The sequence below is a fragment of the Onychostoma macrolepis genome, chromosome 23 (genome assembly GCF_012432095.1).
Source record: "Onychostoma macrolepis isolate SWU-2019 chromosome 23, ASM1243209v1, whole genome shotgun sequence".
NCBI classification, from domain to species: Eukaryota; Metazoa; Chordata; class Actinopteri; order Cypriniformes; family Cyprinidae; genus Onychostoma; species Onychostoma macrolepis.
The window spans coordinates 14024021-14041237 of record NC_081177.1 but is presented as its reverse complement, the minus strand read 5'-3'; the positions used below and the strand labels follow the sequence as shown (position 1 = coordinate 14041237).

Genomic DNA, 17217 nt, shown 5'->3' with positions numbered 1-17217 from the left:
TTCTGGGTATTTTAGTTTACCGTTTAATTCTTTGTAATTACTTGGGGTTTTGTAATTTTTGACAAATGGGTCTGATATCTGTATACTTATTAGTCCATGTAGAAAAATCCGATAAAGAAACTTAAAAAAAATCTGGTTATGAAAGACCAAATACAAAAACTTTGCCTTAAAAATGAGATTTAAAAAAAACAAAAAATAACATCTGACAGAAAAAAACACCTACAATAGTCTAGAAATTATTATACAGAAGGAGAGCACATGCTGAGGAGCAAAGTAAATACAGCTCTCTGGTTATATATTAACAATTTCCAATTATTATTATTATGACTAATGATAATGGCAAAGAAGCAACTTTAGAAGACAATCTCCTTTGAGATTCAGTAATTGGAAAAGAGACAGTTCACAACCTTTTTTGCCAGAAAACATGTCTGTTTCTTATTGAGTGCATGAAGTATTGCCCTCTGTTTTCATTTAGACTAGTGCTAAACTTATTCATTTAATTATTTATAGAGTTCAGCAAAGAGAGCTCTGGGAATACAATAGGAATGGATGAAACCACAAGTATTCCTTACTTTGCATTTAACCAGTCTTTAAGGTAATATGGACTGTATGACTTTAACCCAGACTGTGGACATCTTGATCATTTCAGAGTTTTTAATCCACAGTGCTTATTACATCCTAACCTACCTGCTATTGGCTGGTATGTGTCCCCAATTAAGACGCCATGTTATGATGGGAACAGGTATACCAATTGCAGAACAAGTGAAGGTCACAGTGTCGCCCCGCGCTGCCGTGATGGACTCTTCCGGTGGGACGGTCACAGTGGGAGGTGCTTGGGTACATTAAAAGAAAACATAGTATAATCATTTCACAGTACAATCAATTACAATCCGCATATATAACTGTATTATATGAATGCTAACAGTAACAGGCATATAGACAAGAAAGCACACAGCAAGTCTTTGATTCTAAACAGCACAAGTTTTATTTGGCAGATTCATTCAGTGAGATTAGCCAACCAGAGCCGGAGGGACTGCTGGCAGAAACAACACCAAAGCCGCCCATTAAATAAGCTACAAGCACAAGATATATGGGAGATGAGATCTATATGTTATTGAAAAGCTGTACGAGTGCGGCAAAACATGAATCTTTCTTTGCTAACCATAAATACACAATTTTCAGGTTTTAGAAGAAGCATTACTGTTAGTAAGTCAAAGTGAGTGTGACAGTGAAAGAAAAGTGGAGACAAAAGAGTTACAGTGTTTGGAATGGCATGACAACCAATGTTTACTTGTTAAAGATTAATTGGATTGTAATGCCTTACCACAACCATATTCATCAGAGCGGTCAGCACAGTCCGGCTCCTCGTCACACTGGTAACTGGCAGGAATGCATGCGCGGTCAGACAAACACACAAACTGCTCTGGAGCACATGTGTCCTCTGGACCTTTAGTGGCTGAAGGAATGAGGAAAAAATAAAAAATAAAAAATCAATTATTAGCAAAGTGTGTAATTTCTGTGCTTCTAGTGGCAACAAACTGAACTGCAGGTTTCCAAACAACTTCCCCCATCTGTGGATGGAAGCTCAGCTCTGACTTACGGCAGTTCATCTCATCCGAGTTGTCCTGACAGTCATTATCCCCATCACAACGCCACAGTTTCAGGGCACAGCGGCCGTTCTGACACTTGAACTCATTGGGTTCACAGGGAGACGGAGTTCCTTTGCAATTACAAATATAGTTGTATAATAAACGCAGAGAACAGACAAATATCACCAGCATAACATGTTTGATTATAAAGTGCTTTTAATTCTACGGTAAATGAAATGGATACAGCACACTGCCGTTTGTCCTACCACAATTGAACTCATCGCTGCCGTCAGCGCAGTCTGTTTCGCCATCACAAATATAGTCCCGTGAGATACACTGTCCATTCTGACAGGTGGCCTGGTCAGCATGGCAGGGTCCCGGGCCAGGTGGGGGTCTGGTTTTAGGAGGCATAGGTGGAGTTGGGCGTACAGGAACAATAGCTTTGAAAATAAATTAAATAATTAGTTACTCAGTTACAAACACAAATCAAATTAAATACATGCTGATAATTTGAAGCCATTATGATGTCAAGCATTGTTATGGTGTATGAATATACACAAACAAGATCCGGTTACACTTTATTTCGATAGTCCAGATTAGACATTCTACTAACCATAAGTAACTGTAACTACGTGTCAACTACATGTCAACTAATTCTCATTAATTAGTAACTACGTGTCTACTAACTCTCAGTAGGGTAGGTTTAGGGTTAGTAGAATAAGTTGACATATACTTGCAAAGTTTCTCATAGTCAGTATGTTGTATGTTGTGGACCCATCAAAATAAAATGTTAGAAGATACTAAGCAGACAGTCTACTAATACTCTAACGACTGCTAGTTGACATGTAGTTGCAAAGTTACTTACTGTTAGTAGAATGTCTTAAGTGGACTATCAAAATAAAGTTTAATTTTATATTTTTCTGAAAAAGATATATTTAGAATATAAAATTATAAAATGAAAATTTTATACATGATATCAAAGTGCATTTAGTTGGTGTTAGTCAGTTAAATTAAAGCAATGACAAATGAGGATGCAATCTCACTCACCACAGTTCATTTCATCACTTAAGTCATTGCAGTCAGGCCGTTTGTCACACACATACTCCCGAGGGATACACGGCCCATCCTGACATCTGAACTCGGTAGACAAGCATTCTCTGAGAACGGGAATCACTGAGGTGGCAGAGACAAACATATACAATTCTGTGATGCACTGTACGTAATACAATGCAGGGATCCAAGAAAAACTGTACATGATGCTTTGTTGATAGATGTTTCAATGATTCAATGCAAGCCTATCATTGCCTTGCCATGCTAGACCTGGCATTTCAAGAGGACAGGCTTTGTTCACACGGGCAGCAAAAATCCACTTTTCCACATAAAATCTTTTTAGTTTTTACAGTCTGACTCTGAATAGCCAAAAAATAAATAGCCATATTTGTCTTGAATCCAATTAAAGTCTGTTTTTTTTTAGTTTGTTTTTTGTAATGCAGTCTGAAGGTCAGGTCAGGTTTAAGTTTTTTTTTTTGCAAAATGTAGACAGTCAGTCCTGAAGATCGGATTTGAAAATCAAATCAGATTTATGTGCAGTGTGAACAAAGCCAAAGTGCAAATCTGTATAATGTTCATCTTTTCTATTCAGTCTTGAATTCTCTTATCCGGTACCTTAATCTGAAAGTAAAAAATATGGAAAGATTGGATGGCAAAAATTCAATTCCAACACATATAAAAAACAAAATTAGATACTGCAAACACAAACTCGTTACATTGTCTGAAAACGATACTTCAAGAGGTGCATTCCTGACATCAGTTTCACTTCAAATCAATGACAAGCCATGCAAAGCCTTTTGTTCTTCTCGTCATACTCAGTTCTTCATCAGAGTGCACACATGCATAAAGGTTTCATTCTTTATCCAGCCACTACATATGCTGAGAATTCCTTCAGTTCTCATAAGTGAACAAGACTGGACTGTGTTCTAATGCACTATTGTCTCCATGCAGCAGACCTGGTTGAGGACAAACCTGGCACAACGATGGGCTCCACAGGAGGGGGAGTATCAGCTATGAACCAGACCATAACCAGACAACATTATCTAAACTACATGAATGATGAGTTCAACACAGAACTACAAGAATTGATAGTTATTAGTGGTGGGCCGTTATCGGCGTTAACGTGCTGCGTTAACGTGAGACTCTTATCGGGCGATAAAAAAAATATCGCCGTTAATCTATTCTCAAAGTTGGGTTGGGAGCTGGGTCTATACTACGCAAGCTATGATGACTTTCACCTTGATATTTTAGCGCGGATGTATACCTAGCCGAATTGCACTGTAGGGGGCGAGAACGAGTCTTCGAACCTGTGTGTATGGGTATGCGTGCTAACATGGATGCAGCTATGAAGCCGCCGGGTTTGCTTCAGGGAAAATTTATTTTTAAGAAGCTTCCCAATGGAAATCTCAGTGTTTCCCCTACCATTATTTTAGGGGGGCGGCCCGCCCCCCTTGAAGGTCAAGTTGATTTTATTTAATTTTATTTTCTCTATAGCGCCAGACCACAAAAGAAGTCATTCAATGTTACCTTCCCTATAGAACAGGTGTATACCTTGTTCTTTTATTAAACAAACTAAATAGCCTTATGTTATTTATCTTATTTACACGACGGCGTATCATTTATGTCTCTACTTTACATGGTAGCGCTCTCTGTATCGGAGATTGTGCTGTATCGCGCGCACAGCGGAGTTCCGCCCGGTTCGCGCACACACATACACACAAACAAACAAACGTGGCGCACACAAGTGAGCACACTCCCACCCTATTTGTAAATATTAAGCCGCAAAACGTCTATTTAAATATGACTTCTGCGTGTCTCTGTGTTAATGTATGGCGCAGACGCGCGGGTTTGTTCACTCATACAGAAGCGCGCGACGCTTGCGGTGATATTAACGTCTGTCCTCTCACTAAATGAGGACATAAATACATGAACAACATCTCCAGAACTGCTCTGAGAGTTACTTCATGAGCATTCGAGCGTTTCATTTGAGAAAACTATCCTCATATCATATACACAGAAATGTAAAGGTATTCAAGGCAACCCGTCAAAATAAAAGTTCGGTTTCACTTGAAGACATTGGGCAGAACGTAATAGACTACTACTACTAAAACTATTAAAACCTTATCTTTAAGGAATAATCATACAATGTCTTCAATGTTATTATCAATATTAAATCCCCTTTATTTTTATGTCGGGAAAAAACGCAAAAGCCTTTAGGTAGGCTACTTTATGTAATTTTAAATTACATAATTTAATCTAATTAATTAGCCTATTAATTACCACGACACCACGAATTACCACCATATTATGTTTGCTTCTTGATGACTGCTAGTTGTTTACTACTAGTAGTGAACTTATTCTGATCTACTTGGCAGAATTCAAATGAGCCATTTTAATCTAGATTAATTCCAAGATTACAGTGAGATTAATCTAGATTAAAAAAATTAATCTATGCCCACCACTAATAGTTATATAAACCATAAAGTGCTAAACACAAGGGTGTATAAATGCAATTTGACACATTATGAAAATTTAACACATTATCAAAATGATTATTATTGTTTATTATTTTTTAATGCCAGTGCCATCTTCATGGTGAGAACATAGTGAATAACAGGAGTCATACGAAAGCTACACAAGACAAAACTTCTAAAATACCTTCAGGTGATACTTTTTAAATATATAAAGTTAAATATATATCTGAATAGAAATGTTGTACATTAACATTTTAAACAGTACAGTCCAGTAAAATATGTTTAACAGTGTTATGAAGACATGATGGTGGTTCTTCACCTTTCAATAAATAAGGTATGAATTCTGAATGATCTAAACCAGGCGTGGGGAGCCTTAATCCTGGAGGGCCACTCTCATGCAGAGTTTAGCTCCAACCCTGAAAAACCCTTGAAAATACCTAACTGCATCCTGAAGACCATGATTAGCTGGTTCAGGTGTGTTTGATTAGGGCTGGAGCTAAACTCTGCAGAGACACCGGCCCTCCAGGATCAACGTTCCCCACCCCTGATCTAAACAGGACCTAGTAAAAAGAGCCTGATCATACTGTACATGGATTTGAAATGACTTATTCTAGACTTTTATCAGTTTATTACTGGTCTAAGTTCATTTGTGTTGATAAAAAAATAATAAAAAAATAAATAAATAAATAAAAATAATAATAATAAGTGTGTTCATTTCTTATTCTGCTATTTATAAACCTGCAAAATGTGTGTCAATATCTGAAAACCGGAAACTCAATCACCCTAATTATTATTAATAAAATGATTATTATTATTATAAATTGTGTTCATTTCATATAATATTCTGCAATTTATAAGACTGCAAATATAGTGTCTGTTATATTGTGATTCTGATATCACAATATAACAATGATATTCTGATATCATGACATTGCATAATTTAGTAAGCAATCACTGTTTAATCACTATTAACACTATAACTAAAAAAAAAAAAACTGAACATACCTTCTCCAAGCCGTCTGAACTGGAAACCTATTACTGAGGTATCGTAGGAGGCAATGGTGCCCTCTTTAACCACTGAGAACAGGACATCTCTGATCTGTGTTTCATTAGAGTTATTATCTGAGCCGACATCCAGCTCCACAAACACATCTTTGCCGATTTTCCTGCAAATGTTCACAAAACACTTTTTATCAAAACAACAGTCCAAACAAACAAACCACATAAACCAACTTAAGATGGTTTGTTGGTATCCCAGTCTGGTCAGGCTGGTCTGTTTGCTGTTTAACAGAGGGTTTGGACACCAGCTTGGCCAGGCTTGGAGACCAGCTGGTTTAAGATGTTTTTAAGCAGAGCGATCATTATAAGTCTCATAATGCAAAAAAGAACTTGAGTAATTGACTATTTGAAATGAATTCCCTAATGATTGTAAAGTATATAACTATATTTATACATTAGAAGATGCACTATTACATTAGTGCTTGAAACTGAAAATGGTGTTTACTTAATGAGAACCACATTGACGGTCTGCTGTCCTGGTATCCTGTTGTAGTCAGATTCAAGCTGTGGAGAAAATAAACACCATTAAATCACCACATACTGGCCTTGCCTTACAAAGTACTTCAGTCTCTGTGTACTACATTCTAGTTTTACAGCTAAATACTGATTTAGCCTAAACATTAACACAGTACAGGCAAAAATCAGAGGAAAGGCACGTGATCAATAATATGACTCAATATGCAGGTGGAGCACACCCTTAATCATTATTGTGAAAACTCTGTTGATGGTATTTCTTAAGCTCACCGTCCTTGAGTAAACGCACATACCGTATCGACGACAGCAGATGATATCTCAACAAAAGCAGGAGAGTAGATGTCATCAAGTTCAGGCCCATACTGGAATGAGTTTGTGAAGTTCACCAGCGCCCGATAGTAAACTAGAAACAAGATGAAGGCCATCAGACTCACAATATCAGCACCAGAGAATAATCATTATAGTAATTTACACCAATTAGCACTATTAAACAAAATATTTGTCTCTATAAAAATATCTGCCAATAACACTTCACTTGACAAGCACAAATATACAAACTACACACAAATCAATATTACTGTCAATTTACTACAATAATTCTCAATTTTATTTAATAAATTGTAATTTTTTATATTTTATAGATTAAATATTATATATAAATTAATAACATTAATTTTATTCTTTAATCATATTATACAAAAGTTAGTTCTAAGGATGCAATGGTATTAAAATTATAAAAGAAAGTTGATTATTATTTTCATGCTATGGCTAATAAATAAATATATGGACTATAAACGTCCAATATTAACATTCCTCACTGTTTTGTCCAAATAAATATAAAAGCTCTAAAAATTTAAATAAATCATTTTAAATTCACTACAAATGAATTTAGGCTTCACAACATTATAAATGTACATTATAAAAATGGATATTCATTTAGAAATTTTATTAAATTAGTGTTATTTGATATATCCAAAACTGACTAATACTGATAAATAAAAATAAAAATATATATAATAGTATCACCAATATATAGTACTAGTATAGAAAATGTGCAGTTCATGATGTTAACTCCTAAACCAGCCTATTTGCTGGTTTTACATTTTTTGGCCACTTTTCAGCCCAGAAGACCAGCTGGCTGACCATCTAAATCAGCTGAGCAGGTTATTGGCCAGGATGGGAGACCAGAAAGGCTAGCCTAAACAAACTAAAACCTCAAAAAGGACACGAATAAACACGTAGGTGAACAACAAAATCAAACTATTTTCAGGTGAAGGCAAGATGTACAGTAAAGATGAATTGGGTCATAAAAAGGTCAATAATCATTGAAAAGTACAGCACAACAAAATCTATTCAGAAAAGGTTTCAGCATCGACAGCACCAATTCTTCTGCATAAGCTCACCGTTCAATAACAAAAACAAATACATGCTATTAGCTTATGCCCACGGCCTCACAGTACGTCAACCTTTAAAAAGCTCCAGCTCTTTTACTGCCCTCCCGGCAGCTCGCCCGGGTGGGTTTACCCGATTTCAGTTTGTCAAACTGAATTGAGAAAGGAAGTCAATATTTGTGTACTTTCTTGCAGTTAGCTGCCACTCGCCACAGTTCTCCAGCAGAGTCGTGTTTAATGCGACGCAGCTTATATACACAGTCACATACATCCCGAACAGACTCTTCTGACCTTTTACTCCTCTTAATGCCTTTATAGATTTATTCCAATTGATAAAATATCACCGAGATTAATTAACTTGCTTTTCGCACCATCTGGACACCTGCTGTCACAGTCCGGTCAAATGTATTTGCCGTGCACACATGGTTTATTGGAAATTAGCACTTACTGCTGACAGGATTTGGGAAAAAAGTGGCCCAGAGCTCAATCTTTTCTAATTGCGCAATACATTGATACACGGCCGCCTGCTTCCTTAACAGCAACCTCCACTCCTGCTCTCATTACCGTGAAAAAGTTAACTTTGAAGGATCATTAAGGGACAGAGAGGGATGAAAACAAAGTAAGAGTGTCAGAAGGTCTTGACTGACTGCCTTTGTCCAGGCTGTAATAGTCTGGCCACGGTGACGTAACAGAAGAAAGGAAACATCAAAAAGTCTCGTCAAAGTGTTGGCACTGACCCGTGATTAATCGAATCGCTTGTGTGGGCACACTGTAAAAGCATCAGCCTCAGCCTGCCCAGCGCCCGTAATCTCATCTCGGTAGTTTTCGCTAATAAGGCTGCAACTCAGAAAACCACATTCTCGCTCTAAAACGGGGCAAAGCCCCGTTCAGTCTTTCCATTTAAGAAATCCCCAGTCGAATGCCAGCAAGTGCATTGAAACCGCATTCGGACAAGGGAAAAGACAGTGAAACAGAAGCGTTCCAAATGCTTAATTCATAAACTCTTCTAGCTATACAACAGCATAACTTTGGCAGCTTTGTGGGCCGAGCACTCGACGGGACACACTGAGGCCTGTGCGGAAGACAAAGAGCTGATTGAGCCAATGCAGCCTGTCTGGCCTTTAAAGCATGAGTCTTTCAACTCGACCTTCATTCCCTCCTCTCCTCCTCCTCCCTCCAAGAAGCCTTCACACTGACTCAAACACTCCAAGTAGTCTTCTTGTCTTATTTTGCAGCTCTGTGGAATGCACTTGGATGGGGATTCGCTGATTTTTCACCAGGCTATTCTCAGACGCAGACCATCCAAATGTCAGCTGTGCATTTGTGAGAGGAAAACCTCCATCCATCATAATGCCACAAAGCCAGCTGGCAGGGCATCTTGTTGTCGTTTTGGTACTAAACAGAATTTCACACTCCAAGCATGGCAATGTGTAACCGGTTTAGCTCGTGTTTACTGCTCTGAGATCGTACAAGCAAATGTATGAAAGCATAAATTAGAGTGTAGAAGTGAAAATTAATGCGGGGCAGCCAACAAAAAAGACAGGAAATGATGTCAGTAGTGTTTTTCAACCTTTGTGACAAAAGTAAAAGTTTTCAGGTATTTCTGCTGTAATAATGGCAAAAAAATGCTGGTTTTCTTAACAGAATTTGGATGTACATATGCAAAATTGGTCCCACTTTATATTAGGTGGCCTTAACTACATTTACATTTAGCAGATGCTTTTATCCAAAGCGACTTACAAATGAGGACAATGGAAGCAATCAAAAACAACAAAAGAGTGCATAATTAGGGCCACTTAATATAAAGTGCGAACATTAAATTAGTTAATTCATTTTGTGATTCCAAATGTAAAATCAAGAGTTATTGATGAAATATAATTTAGGTTTACATCTTGAGATTAGATTTTGATTTTAATATATTAATATCAATTTGTTTTATTAAAAAATGAATGATATTTATGAATTATTAATATTGTTAAATATTATTATTAAAATGTCAGACATTTATAAATAAAACATGATATACGTTTTAAAAAAATAGTTTTCACCTTGAAAAATATATTTTTACTTTTTATTCACCTTGAATAATATTCACCTGCATTCAAGGTGTAAGGAAAATATTTGATTATTTTTTTGCTTTGTTACACCACATTTTTCCAAAACCAAGAGTATAATTCTAAATATTTGACACATACTAGATTTCCTCTTTCTTTTAGAACACTTTGTCTTTATCGTAAATGCTCCTATAAGTCACTGATATAATTACTAATAATTAAAAACTTATTTAAATATGCTGCTAAGATTCAATGGGTCTATTGTTTGGAAGCAACCATATCGAAGATAAACCAACATAACTGAAGAGTTCAGCTGAGAACACTGTACTCATGCTGCCCAGAGCTTAAGATGTCCCAAGAGGACTGAGATATAGACAAAAAAACAGCGGCATCAGGAATTGGAGTCAAGGGTCAAAGGAAAATCATTGTGCAAAAACTGAATGGAACGAGAGGAGGGAGACAGGACGCGTATGGAGGAGTTTTCATTTCAAGGACAGTGGGGAAACAATTAAAGAACAAAACATAAGAAGAAAAGCAGATTTTACATATAGTGACAGGTGCAAATTAGAAGGTTAGATGCATATAAACAGCTATGATATATCGGACATTTAAGAAATATGAGATTCAGTAAAAATACCCCATCTGGAGAAGTCAAGGTTTAATTGATGCATGTTTTCTATTTTGAATGGCAGATTTTGATTTGTGCGTGTTTAAGAGTCGCATTCCTCTGGCACAGCAGAACACTGACAGTGAAGCACTGAGCCAGAGGCGACACTGCATATGATCAACATCTGTCTACGAAGACTCGGATTGCTGCGGGAACTCTCTCAGCCCGTTTTAAATGCCAGCTACAGTTATCTTGGTGGGATCTCATAAGTCATTGTAGTTTGCAGGATATCCTCCACTCCAGCCAATAACCACACTTCCACTATATGCTTTTAATTCTTCAACCGGTGTATCTGTGAGAGAGAAGAGGTATATTCTGGGCACCCAATGGGAGGGCCACATCCTGTTTGCTACAGCATACTTGAAGACACGGCAAAGATAATTGGTCTTGACATCAGAATATTCTGACAGAGAATATTTTGTTATTTAATCAACATGGTGTTTCAAACCTGTATGACATTTTGACTTTACGTATTCTGCAAACCCAAGAGATTTTGAAGATTGTTTCAACTGTTTTTGTCACAATGATAGTCAATGGGGTCCAAAATAACACTGCAGTCCCAGTTCATTATTTACTTTAGTATTAATAGTATTTTTTTTTTTTTTGCCATATTCATTTGAATTTTAAGTATTTTGTGTTTTATTTGTGTTGTAAGTTTTAGTAATTTTGTTATGCATGTTTGTCAGTTTTACAAGTTTATATTATATTTCTACTTGGCTTGTAATACTTAAAAAAAAAAAATTGAAATATTGCCTTGGCAACTAACAAAATTAAAATAAGTTAATTTTTTTTTTTTTTTTTTTTACATTATTTCAATTAATGAAAATTATTTTTAATAGTTTTAGTTTACAAAAACCCCACCACACTGGACCCCACTGGCTTTCATTTGATGCCCCCCCCCCCCCAAAATAAATAAATAAATAAATAAATAAATAATAATCTTACAGCTTTTTAATAATATCTGTTAATACTGTGAATGAGCTTTTCTGGCCATATTTTTTTTCTTTTTAATTTTAAGTACTTTTATGTTTTATAAATGTATGTTTTAGTAATTTTTTTCACCACAATGGACCCCACTGACTTTTATTTTATGGCAACAAAAAAAAGACAAATTAAAAAGAGACATTTTTCAGAAAAAGAAAGTCTTGCAGCTCTGAACCGAAAACAGAGTATAAGCAAATGATAACAAAAAGTGTTTATCTTTGGTGAACTGTCCCTTTAAATCCACAATGAAAATCAGATACATTTAACCAAAATATTCTAGTGTCAAGATCTATTATCTTTCATCTTCATTTATTTTAAATGACATTTTGCTGCAATATAAATCTTCTGCTGTGACTACACATTCAAAGACAGAAGACATTCAAAGAAACCATGCAATCACTAAATCAAAAAAGTATTTTGAAAAGAGCTGGAATTGTTATTGATCTGTAAACAGGCGCATGCATGAATTCCAGCAAATCTGCACAAACTTTCTATGAAAGATAACATAAAAGAACATCCATCTGAATAATCGCATTCACATACTCAGTACAGAGCGGTAACATGGTTGAGAGATAGTTTTCGTAATTGCTATGATTATGTATTGCTGTTCATTCCATCCCACGCTAAGTGGTGTTAATGAGGTATCCACAAATTCAAAGCCGTCCTGCATCAAAATCAAAGTGGAGAGTTGAAAGAAGCGACACTATTAGAACTGTCCTTTTATGTACTGAACTGCTACTGACAATTTCACACTACAAAGCCCTCAGTGTGCTATCACAGAGAGACAAAGCAAGCACTCTTTATTCCTTTAAAGATAAAACAAGCGCGAACACACTTCATTCTTTCTCTCTTTTCGTCTGTCTCCCTCTCTCGCTACTGTATCTTCCACTAAGTTCTTTTGATCGCTTGAACAATGAATATTATTTGTTTAGTTTGGCCACTGGAACCCAAGCCGTGAATTGTTTTATAAATCCCATAAGATGGATTATTACTTTCATTATGTCCACTCCCAGGCCTTCTGAAAAAAAGCCCTGAAGCACAATAAAAACGCTCGACTGGGGTGAAATGCAAGTATGTTTCCATTAGCAGTAAAATCAGCTCATTCACTGCAGGTCAACGACTGCAATCATCATAACTTCTGAACTGAAACTATCTGCATGTATTACAGATGTGGCGAATTAGTATCCAACAATGGGTTAGAACTCTGTATCTTTGCGAGTCTCATACTGCAAGGACATTTGTGATTGCAAGTGTGTCCAGTGAGAGAAATGAAGCAATGTTTCCTACGGAGGAGGACAAGATTTTCCAAGGCAACGCATATGTTGCTGCCATAACAATGAGTGGCAGTGTCTAAGCATGAAAGCTGAAGTTCATGAGGAAAGATATTTAGGAAGTTCTGTTCAATAAACTAGTGGTTCTCAACTGGTTTTGCTTCAGGACAGAGATTTTGCATTAAAAAAAAAAAAAAAAAAAAGTGGTATTTTAATATCGGTTTTATTAGACTAAGAATTATTATAGTCCTTGCACTGCAAGAGAGAGAGAGAATTGGGTTACCTTTTACAAGAAAATATAATTTTTAAGTCAAAATTTTGTTTAATCAAATGTGTTACTTAGCATTTCTTTGTAATTGTAAAATTACTAGCAACGTTTGTTGTGTGGGCACAACAATTTTTAAAGGTGAAAATAAGGTGAAATTACTTGTGAACTGGCTTCATTTTGCTCAGTAAACACTAAAAATAAATGTATTAAAAATAAATGAAAAAGTAAAATGGAATTAAATACTATAAAAGCAGCAGTAAACAACATTTTAAAAGCATAAAAAATACAAATTATATATAATGTAATAAAATATAATTATACTGTATATAACTACATCCACACATACATACATACATACATACATACATACATATATATATATATATATATATATATATATATATATATATATATACTAGGGATGTCACGGTACCAAAATTTTTGTATTCGGTACCGATACCAGTGAAAATCCACGGTTCTCTGTACCAATTTCGGTACCAAAGCAAAACACAAAAACATGCTAATTAAAAACACAATTTTTTAAATTAATAAAGTCAAACAAAAATAAAATGTATAAAAATAAATGCCATTCTTTATACTTATTTAAAATTGTGTTTCAAGTTTTTCCATAGTAATAAAAGTATGAAAAACAGTAAACAAATTTCACCCAAATTTAATTTGTCTTAATTAATGAAATATATATATATTTTTTTTTGGTAAATAAAGGATTTAGGCTCCTATTAAAATTAAAACTAAAACATGGAAGAAATATTGAGTGATTATTTCTTAAAAAATAAAGTTTTATTAATTTTTTCAACAGTAGTAGCAGTAGCCTATCACATACATTCTACTAAATAATAGTAGCCTAATGGTACAAAGTCTTTAGTTAAACCGGACTTTTATTTTGACGGGTTGCCGTGAATACATTTAAATTGACGCTGGTTTTACTCAATGAAACGGTAAAATGCTCGTGAGGTGACTCTCAGAGCAGTTCTGGAGATGTTGTTTATGTATTTATTTCCTCACTGAGACTGCAGATGCTGAAATCACTGCGAGTGTCACTGGCGCTTCAGTGCATAGTAAACAAAACCTCGGGTCTCTGCCGTTCATTCATTCACACAGAGACTCGCAGAACATACAGGATTCACATTTGAATCGACTTTTGCGGCTTAATATTTGCAGATACTGGTCCATATCGCGATTTGATCTAAGTGTAATGACCTACTTTGACAAATTCCGTGACATTCCGCGTTAAACTGTAAATTCCGTTTTTATAACTGGATTCCGAGATTCCGTCCGCGTTTTCTGCATCGCGGAAATCATACGCCAAGAACCGGGTCGAACGGGTACTCGGTACCACCGGTACTTCAAAAAACCTGGTACCGTGACGTTTTCATTTCTTTAGTACCGACTTGGTACCGAAGTACTGGGTCTTTTGACAACACTAATATACACATATATATATACACACACACAAGATTATGTATATGTATACATATTTTCTCTTGTAATAGTTATAAATTAATTTATGTAAATGTATGTAAGATTTCTTTTCTTGTTTATTGCTGTTCATGACCCAATCAGAACAGACTTGTGACTGTTTTTAGGTCTTGACCTACCAAGTCAAGAAATACTGCTCTCCACATTCTCTTCATTTTCTCAATTCTTTTCTCTTTTCTCTTTCTGACAGAATGTATACGGCATCCACTGTGAAGGCTGGACCACAACAACATGGAAACCAAAATAACCACAGCTGCCCCTCCACGTCTCCCAATCCTGCTGTATAACTATCATCTTTGCAGCCCTGACACACAACATTACATCAACTGCACCACCAGGACAGCCAGAAATGGAAAGCTGGGTGGCCTTTTTACTGGAAGGTTTTAGGACTCTATACACTTATGCATCTTTCATCAGATGTTCTGACATCTGTTCACTTTTGCATAGCTCCAGTCATGCACAAGTGGCACTTAATCTTTGTGTGCAAGGGACCATTTTGACTCAGTAAAAGGATTGAGATAAATGATACAAATGCAGAATCTGTTAAAATCATATATATAGAAGTAAGCCAGAGCTTTCAAAGAAAACATTTGCATGAATCCAAAAACAGAGATGAATAAGATTATTTTATAACTATGATTTCATTTTGGCTGAACACCTCACCTCGCTCGATAACGCTTATGACTTCACAAATTAACAAGTCGGTCCTTAGAGCTTCTCGCCTAGTCAGCACCATAATCAAACACAAATTCCGTGTGGAGGTGTTGAGATAAGCATTCTCATGGCCTCGCTTCAAAATTATCTCCCAGCCATTCTCTCTAACTGAAAGCCCATCTGTGTGCTGTGCTAACCTTTGTCTCCTCAGCTTGAAGTGGCTGCATGACCCAGTGTTAAGGGTCTGTACGAGGGCCTGTGAAACTCCTGAAGTTCTGTTGAGCTAAAGGAGGATGAGGAGATCTCCCACGTCTTTATCAGGCTTTATCAAGCGAAAAACAAACAAACAGGCCAGGAATATGCAGCGGCTCAGATAAAAGAGTCTTCTTGTATGCCAAGGGGATTTGTGACTGATAAAGAAAAGAAGCTGGATATCACCTCTATAGGCTGCTTATCCGGTGCCTGACATAATCATGTGTTTTGAAAATCATCACATTTTTGTCATTGAGCAAATGCCTTTCTACAGGACAGTTCCTCAGGTGTAAGCTGGGCTTAAGTGTCTTGCTCACGGGTAGATTGTTGACAGACACCAACGCTCTACAGTTCATAAATCATCCCTTCTGTGGTTTAAACCAATAACCTTTGTGTTACCAGCACAGATGTCTGACCACTAAGCTAAAGTACCACCACTCCAATTTACCACATAAAAAAGCCCAGAATTAGCCTCAGGAAAGGAAAACCAAAATGAAAAACTATTGTATATCTCACAGAATGCAATGAGATTAAAATGAAATGTTTCTTATGAGGAAAAAGGCCCAAGTAATCTCATGTTCCAGAGTTTCAAAAAAAGATCTAAAAGTCAAAATGGTAATTTGGTAAAACAACAAAGTCTGCCATCAAAAGTCAGAGATTTCAATATAACCAAATCATTAAGAATCATTATAAAATTAGATTAGATTTATTAACTTTTTTAGTTTATTTCTCTATCGATGCCGGAGAGACTTGTAACACACGCCGATTAGCACTCTTGTAGTTCATCGTCCAGCGATGTCCTCAACACGCTCACCGTCTCTCTCGACGATCCGTACACAGGACAACCGGCTTCCAGCCCAAATGTAAACAAAACTCGCTTGAAATACTCAAGTTAGATAGCAAACTATACCAGAAACGCTGTCAAAACACTGACAGATGAATTATTGCTGAAAACACCTACTTTATCACAAAATGGCAAGTTTTAGCAAGTGCTGGTTGAGTGAGTGTGCGTGACGTCGCCACTCTGGATCTGTCACTTGTCTGTTGCCTGGCTGTTAGTTTCTCCGTAGCTTACCAAGCGCGCTATTTTGAGCAATGTAAACAGAAATTAGTAATAAAATCTAAAGAAATTTCTGATCATCCTCCATAACACCTCATATCATATGTAAACACTTGTGTTAACACAGCAACGACTGACGCATTTGAATTGCATTCCAAAGAGATCCGTTATCAGCCCTGCAGTGGAAAACGAAACCATAACCGTACCGGCCAGCTCAGATCGGCACGGAATGGAACGGTTATGCAAAGAGAACCGTTCAGCGCGATGGTGGAAAAGCAGCTATAAAGTTTGACACTGCCGATTCTTCCACTCTGACGAATCTTTACTGTGAATCACCATCCCTTGATGCACAATGGTTAATTGTTGATCCTTGGGCTGGCCAAAGTCACTGTAGCTTAACTTGATCATAGGCTTTATTCTCCTCTTCGGTTGACGGTACACCTGTTCGGTCTCCTCTTTGAAAGCATGAC

General features: G+C 36.4%; 1 protein-coding gene across 18 annotated transcripts in view; it reads right to left on the bottom strand.

Moving 5' to 3' along the window:
• The window catches only part of hspg2 (heparan sulfate proteoglycan 2), a 112634-nt gene that overhangs the window by 57985 nt on the left and 37432 nt on the right, over window positions 1–17217 (bottom strand). For 15 of the 18 annotated variants that reach the window (XM_058762906.1, XM_058762890.1, XM_058762895.1 and 12 more), the window contains exons 4-12: window positions 6940–7049; window positions 6618–6676; window positions 6119–6279; window positions 3612–3650; window positions 2637–2762; window positions 1856–2029; window positions 1601–1720; window positions 1325–1456; window positions 688–832 (exon numbers count right to left, since the gene is read on the bottom strand). In XM_058762906.1, coding sequence (XP_058618889.1) covers window positions 688–832; window positions 1325–1456; window positions 1601–1720; window positions 1856–2029; window positions 2637–2762; window positions 3612–3650; window positions 6119–6279; window positions 6618–6676; window positions 6940–7049 — 1066 coding nt within the window. The remainder of the gene's footprint in view (window positions 1–687; window positions 833–1324; window positions 1457–1600; window positions 1721–1855; window positions 2030–2636; window positions 2763–3611; window positions 3651–6118; window positions 6280–6617; window positions 6677–6939; window positions 7050–17217) is intronic. The other 3 variants (XM_058762894.1, XM_058762900.1, XM_058762907.1) reach the window with 1 other exon arrangement.